The 7,301-nt window shown below is 40.9% G+C and overlaps 1 protein-coding gene across 1 annotated transcript; it reads right to left on the reverse strand.

Annotated features, from left to right (window-relative positions):
- Nucleotides 1-281: 281 nt before the first annotated feature.
- Nucleotides 282-7,297, reverse strand: MAIP1 (matrix AAA peptidase interacting protein 1; the record flags this gene model as incomplete). Its single annotated transcript, XM_031058723.1, has 5 exons — nt 282-674; nt 1,963-2,113; nt 3,103-3,229; nt 5,017-5,088; nt 7,070-7,297. Coding segments are annotated over 5 exons (657 nt in total), but the record flags the coding sequence as incomplete, so codon positions are not given.
- Nucleotides 7,298-7,301: the final 4 nt, after the last annotated feature.

The following is a 7,301-nucleotide window of genomic DNA, read 5'->3' on the forward strand; positions in this document are numbered from 1 at the left end:
TTTAATTTTCCAAGGCATCTATATCTGTTTGATCCATTTCCCCAGTGCAATGCTAAAAGCTTTTTCTTTCTGCAATCCTGTAGCAAATACTAATAGCAGCTCTAACTTTCTTAACCTCAAATATATTCAAAAGCAAGATTACCTCAAAATGAACTGCTGAGGCTAGACAAGCTAAGAAGTCCATCTACTTCTATTTCATCTTGCATATTATTCAGTTATATATTGTACAGTCCCTAGGGAAAAAAAAAGAAACATAGGAAAGTAACTCAGAAAGGCCATCAGTCATTTAAGTGTTGTTTATTTTCAAATAGTACCATTTCTTGTCAGAATGTAAGAAATTGACATATCCATTACACCTGTCTGAATGAAACTGTGCTGTCTAAATGCCTTGGATGAGCACTGGAACCAATTTAATTTCTACCAGCCTGTTCCAGGGAAAAGGCTTTGCTGTAACACTGCAGCACAGTGCAAGCTTCAGAAAGAATTTTTGGAAATCATACATAGAAAATTCATCCCAAAAAAAGACCCAAAAAAGCCTGGTATTTGTTACATCAAAACAATTACAGTGGTACACAAAAAGGCTGTAAGAAGGCATTTATTCTAATAGCCTTGGATGTTCAATCCGTGTAATAGTCCAGTCTGGTTTTGCTCCTTCTGTAAACTCCCTTTGGAACCTGAAAAGGGAAAGATAATAAGGGAAGAGTTGTTAAGATTTACTTGACCTTAAGGAGCCACTAATATGACAGGGCATCATGAAGACATATTTTACTTCAAACTTATTGCTGTGAAAGCTACTTAAACTTTAATGCTTATGCCCCAAACTGGAAGATAAAAATTATTTCAATAGTAAGAAACAGAATTCACTGACTTCAGAGCATTTTGATTCAGATCCCACAGACAGGATCAAGCAGCAACTGTAAAGACCCTGATATCAAGAAAACACTCAGCTTTCACAGCAGAAATATGAGTAAAGCTTTATAGATCTTGATCTGTAAATAAAGGGTCTCATTTAATGGGATGGTAAGTGAAGCGAAATCATGTGCTCCATATTTTACTTGAAAATTTTCCTCTTTCCTGAAGTGTAGTTTACAAGGTAATACATTTTCAGAACTACATCAAAGATTGAATTAATAGTAGCACTGAGTCTCTCCTATCTAAAGACAAGTGTGAGCTTCAAGCTGAATTCTCATGTTCTCAAATGATCTGCATGTCATGGACAAGAGCAGTATAATATCACTGCTTTGCAATCCTGTGCAAATCCACTCCTGCAAAGTGGGATTGGGAAGATATTTAGGTTTAAAGGGAAGGCTCTCAAGGTTAATGGAACCTCAGAAACCTCCAACTCTAAGGAAGATGCTGAATTCAGCTAATGGATGGATCCACAACAATCTATCCAGGCAAAAAGCACTGGTCTCCTCATAAGTGTTACCTTTGTTTCAGAGCTCCTTATAACCTAGACTCCGTGTTTTCAATTTCAAATGTGGGTGTAGAAATCCTTGCTCATACCGCATTTGTCACACAAAAATCCTCACTTCTCCCAGCTTCTGAGAATCTTATTTCAATACATTTTGCAACTGTATAGACATTTTCTGCAGTGATCCAACATCAGTGCACCAACACAGACATTATTTATAAGCATTCCTATGAAAATCCATCTTCCTAATGTGTCCTTTGAGGATCAGAAATCTCATTCAGTGCTCCAAATACTGCTCTTCCTTACAGAAGAAGAGTTCTCATTAATACCAACCCAGAAACAAGGAAAACACATAATTATGTTAGGGGCATTTTAAAAAAATTGCCCTAAAACCAAAACTGAAAAGCTGGATGAGAATTAACTTAGATTAGAATCAGAGTTAATTAAAACCAGTGGGTTCTGCAGTGGCACAGTGGGAGTGCTTGCAGAACTGCCTACCCCACAGGTACCTCATGGCCACGGGAAAAGAAAGGGACGAGCAAGCTTACTCATAGTTAGCTGTTAAAAGATGTTTCTTTTCTTTTGTGTTTTCATCTCCAAACACAATCTGGAAGACTTTGGCTTCACCTGGTACTTCGTCAGGTAGATTAGCACCATTCAGATACCAGAAGCACATCAGGATGCTAACAAACTTTCTGCCTGTTGGAAATAAATCAAAACTTAAGTTAGATCTCATGAGTCAAATGCTCCTATTTGCTACCTGGCATATATTCTAGTGAGACCCTGGAAGGACAGCTGACTTCAGCCATAAAGAATACAGGATAGAATAATGAATGATAAAGCTATTTTATGCTGTACTCATGCTGTTTACAGTAATAAAAATACACTCTGTAAAAAAATATGTATTTTATCATGAGTGTGGTGTGACAGTGTATATAATGAAACGGCATTAAAAAAGCTGGTTCCCACAAATTCCAAAGCTAACTACTGAAACAACAAATGTATGCAGAGTAGTTCAAACATGGGAGCAACCTAAGAGGGGAAAAAGAAATTCCTATATCCCAAACCAGGGAAAATGCTGAGTCTGACAACTTGAAGTGCTCAACTGAAGACCCGGGGTTAGATCCACATATCATCTCCACTGTGTCTGATAGTTAACAGAGCACACAATGCTGGTATCCAACCAAAAGAAAACTTGTCTGAGCTCAGCATGAGCTTAAAAAAACCCAAACCAATCAAGGAGTCTTAGAACAAAGTGTATTTCATGACAGAAAGACTAAACCAGCCAAATTTACTTCATTATCCAGCCTTCACTATTCTTGCAGGATGCAATGCAGGATGCATTTTCATTGTTGAAGCAAACAGCTTTCAGCATATATTACAATAATTGTTTTTGAATAATTTAGTCCCACATTACTGAGGACTAATAGCATAAAATTCTGTACAAAAGAAGGAGAATAAGCAAAACCCAAACAGAAGTCAAAACAGTACCATGATGTATTAACAATAATCTCCATCTCCGATTAAAAAGGAAATCAAGAAATTTTATATGGATGAATTACAAACTGAGAAACAAGGGATGAGAAACAGTACTCAAAACCACATCTGCATGAAAAAATGTCTGTTTAGTAGCAAAACCAGGAAATAAGACTGCTCACTGCTGAAATGTTTTAGGATTCTAAACATACCATCATCATCATAGTAAATGCGAACATCTCCTTCTGTTGTGTACATGATTGCATCAATGTCAGCTGCTAAAGCATCCCTGTGGCTGTCAGGGAGCAAAGAAATCTTTTCCTTCAGCACCTGAAGCACCTAAATTCAGAAAAACTGTCACTTAGTTTTTCATTAGGAAATGTAAGTAACAATCTATTTCTACTGCAGTTAATAAAATGAGCTGTATTGCTAAAACATTTGTCTAACACATATAACAGCTAAAGTGAAAAAGCACTGGGAGGTTTGGGCATTCCTAAACCCTAATTCAGCAGCACTGAAGAAGCTCCATTTACTGCTCAAAACAAATGAAAACCAAGCACCTTAAAAAATGTTTAAAAAAGGTACTGTCAAAACAGCAGCAGCAACACAAGCCATGTGAGCCCAGAAGAGCCCAGTGAAGCTTGCTCCACAGTCACACTCTGCCTTCTCACTGCTGAATTCTTGCTGTGTGCAGGTTCCTAAGCTTGGGATTCAGTATCTTTTAGCTATCTCTCACAAATTTCCTTGAAAATCAGTTTCATTACCAATGAGTTTATCTTTGCCATTTTGTGATCCACACTCATTTAGAAAAAGTTTAAACACTTGCAAATCAGACCTGACTGAAAATTGTTCCCCTGGTAATTAATGACCTTTTGACACTCACATCCATATTATCTAAGTGTCCTATGATCCACACAGCTGTGTAAGTAGAAAATGGTGGGGTGCAAAAACTGCACAGAGGTAGCACCCCAAACACCACATGAGAAAGTCAAGTCACAAGAAAGGATGAAACTGCAGAACTTATTTTTAACTAATACTCATCTTTTTACCCTAACTTGATCTACCATTTTTGAATAACAAACAAATGCAGAGGTTACATGGAAGCAAGAGGCAATCTTCACAAGGAGACATTGATTTCTAGTACATTTTGCAGGTACAAAATTCACTGGCTAAAGAAATGACAAAGTAGCCTGGGATCACAGCCTCATCTCCTACATCTTTGGCTCACATGAAATCTCTGCATCAATGGAAACCTGAAAAATTTGCAGCAACCAGAGCAAGTTCTTTCAAGAGGAAGCAGAGGAGATGCCCTTTCAGAACAACTGCAAGAAACAAACTCACGTTTTATTGCTATCTCTGTTCAGAGAGAGGAGGCAAGACTGTTCAGAGGGGATGCACTAGAACAGCACCAGAGTTTTTGCTGCAAAGGCATGGGTGGCAATAGGACAGGCCACGCTGACATCCTGTAACAAGGCAGACAGAGACCTGGAGTGTCTCCTCCACTGGACTCTGATGCATCTGTTACCTCCATGCCCTGGGAAGGCCAAGACAACTTCAGCAATTAAAAATTCATAAAAACACAGAAAACACAGTACTGATGTTCAACCAGGTCAGTCACATCCCTGAGACCATGACACAAAACTGAGGCCTTCCAGCCAAAACCAGTAATCAGCTCTATGATCTGATGGGGGTGGGAATGTATCAGTGCAGCAGGGATGAGCACAAACCAGTTTCCTTCTTCACGTGAATTCTGGTGCACAGACTGAGTCCGCATCAGCCACCTGCCTACGCCTAGAGACACACAATTCCACCTGCCATTCAGAGCCCACTGCCTTTCCATCCTTCCTGGTACACCAGCAATCCTTCTGGCATTTGGTCCTTATGCTCAACAGCTAAAATATATTGTATTGGGTTTTAAGTACAATAACTTCAAATTAAGTTTCATGCCTTGAAATGAAACACAAAAAAAGCTGAAAGACAAAAAATTGCCCGCCCTATGTCGCATTACGCTGTTTTTCCCAAATTAAACCAAACTGGCAACTTGTAGATAATGACAGGCTGAATTCATCCATGTAAACTTTGTAACAGACAATCAACTGCTAGGATAGGACATGGAAAGCATTTACCTCTGCTGATACAAGTTCTTCCAGCAGGTCAAGTTTACGCTGAGACAGCAGCTTTGAAACAACAGAAAAGGCCTACAAAATACAACAGAAACAAAACCCAAATGTGAACAAGTAACTCTAGGTTGGCTTATTTTTCAGACAAATCTATAAGTATATGACAAGCTACCCAAATATTCCATGATCTAAGATTGCAACACTTGCAGAGGGTATCCCAATTGAAATGTAATCCCTTCAGCATTACAAGAGTGATTTCATGAATTGATAAAAGCATACGAGTTCTTTTTGATTTCTTATTTAAAACATCAAAGCTTCCAGGTGAATTCATAGTTAACAAAAGAAAAAAAAGCTTTGCAGTATTTTGCACGTTGCTTTTACTCATTTTGATAATTCAAATAGTCTATGTCTTTCCCTGTAGATATTTTGTTCCCCTGCCCTCTTTTCCCATTCATCTTCTGGTTTCAGTCAAAACTGATGCTGCAATTTACAAATTTTCTTTTAAAATCTGGTTTAGTCTCTAGACTTCAGGAAGCTCAGCTCTCCTTTCTCCCCTCAATTTTGCAGGCATATTTACATACAATTATGCATCTACATATTCAAGTAGTGCACTTGTGAAGGACAGTGTATTTAGGACTCTACACCAAGTAAAAACAAACAAACACCAAAACAAAACCCCCCCCAAAAAAAACAGGCCAAGGTAAAACAGGTGGTTCCACACATGTGTCATATTATTTGTTGTGGGTTTTTTCCTCTCCTGAATTGAACCTAATCATTTTAACATTCTATCTCCTGATGTGTTGTTTTGAGCCGGCTTTTTTTTTTTTGGTAAAAGTAAACATAATAATAAAAAGTTTCCCAACAGATAACTCTGTGATTTTCATATGACTAGCTTAGAGATACTTACCTGTCTGACACATTCTGTTGACAAGGCTTCCTGGGCTCATAAATTTGGAAAAATAAATATATATATACACCAGCTCTATGCCTGTCTAAGCTTGATCACTTCAGGAAAACCTGCTAAGAGGAGACACACTGCTCCTTAAAGTCTCTACAACATTTGAAAGCACCTTCCTTCATGCTACTTTGGGGGATGGCTTAACCAGTTCATTTTAATGGAATCTGGGAAAACAAGAAATTCCTGAAGGAAAGTAGAGCCCTGCTTATATCATTTGCCTTGAAGGGTAGTGCTTGAAGCCAGCAGGGGGGAACTCCATGTATTTTACACACAGGAGCACATTTGTGCTATGATGTCCACACATAACAACATCAGGTTGGACATCAGGAGGAATTTCTTCATGGAAAAGTTGTCAAACATTGAAATGACCTGTCCAGGGAGATGGTGGAATTGTCATCCCTGGAGGTGTTTAAGGAAAGACTGGACATGGCACTGATGGCAGAAACTGGTTGATGAAGTGGTGTTTGGTGACATGTTGGACTCAACATACAACACAGACACAGAGCTCCTGGAGTGGGTCCAGCAGCAAGGATTGGGAACTGGAGCATCTCTCCTCCAGGAAAAGCTTATGGGACTTGTTCAGCCAAAGAAGAGATGGCTGAGAGGGACCTCATCAATGTGTTTTAAATATTTAAAGGGGGGGAGTGCCACGAGTATGGACCAGGGTGTGCTTGGTGGTGCCAAGCAACAGGATGAGAGGCAATGGGCAGAAACTGATGCACAGGAAGTTCCACCTGAACACAAGGAAGGACTTCTTTACTGTGAGTGTGACCAAGCACTGGAACAGACTGCACAGAGGTTGTGGAGTGTCCCTCACTGCAGACATTCTAGACCTGTCTGGACACAATCCAGAGCCATGTGCTCTAGGACGACCTTGCAGGAGCAGGGACGATGGAGCAGATGACCCACTGCAGCCCATTCCTACCTCACCTGTTCTGTGAATCTGTGACTATCTCCGAAATCGTCTCCAGCCTACCTGGTTCTATAATTCCACGAAATTATAGAACCAGGGGCTGCGCCGGCAGCCCGTGGGGAGGGTCAGCAGGACCCTTCCCCTCAGGCCGGCCGCGCTCCTCGCCCCGAGGCCCCCGGCCCGCTCACCTGCTTGGCTCCCCGCGTGAACTCCTCGATGCTGAATTCGTGGTCGAAGTAGAGGCGGATGAGCAGGTAGTAGAAACGCGTGCGGAGCCAGGCGAAGGGGCTGGTGATCCTCACTACCACAACACGCCGCTGAGGGCCCTCGGTCCCAGACCCGGCGCTGCTGGCGAACCGAGCGCTGAGCTGGGGCGGACGGGTCCGGGCGGGGCCCGGCGGGCCCGGTGCGGCTGCAGCC

Source organism: Geospiza fortis, unplaced genomic scaffold (assembly GCF_000277835.1).
Source record: "Geospiza fortis unplaced genomic scaffold, GeoFor_1.0 scaffold112, whole genome shotgun sequence".
Classification (NCBI taxonomy): Eukaryota; Metazoa; Chordata; class Aves; order Passeriformes; family Thraupidae; genus Geospiza; species Geospiza fortis.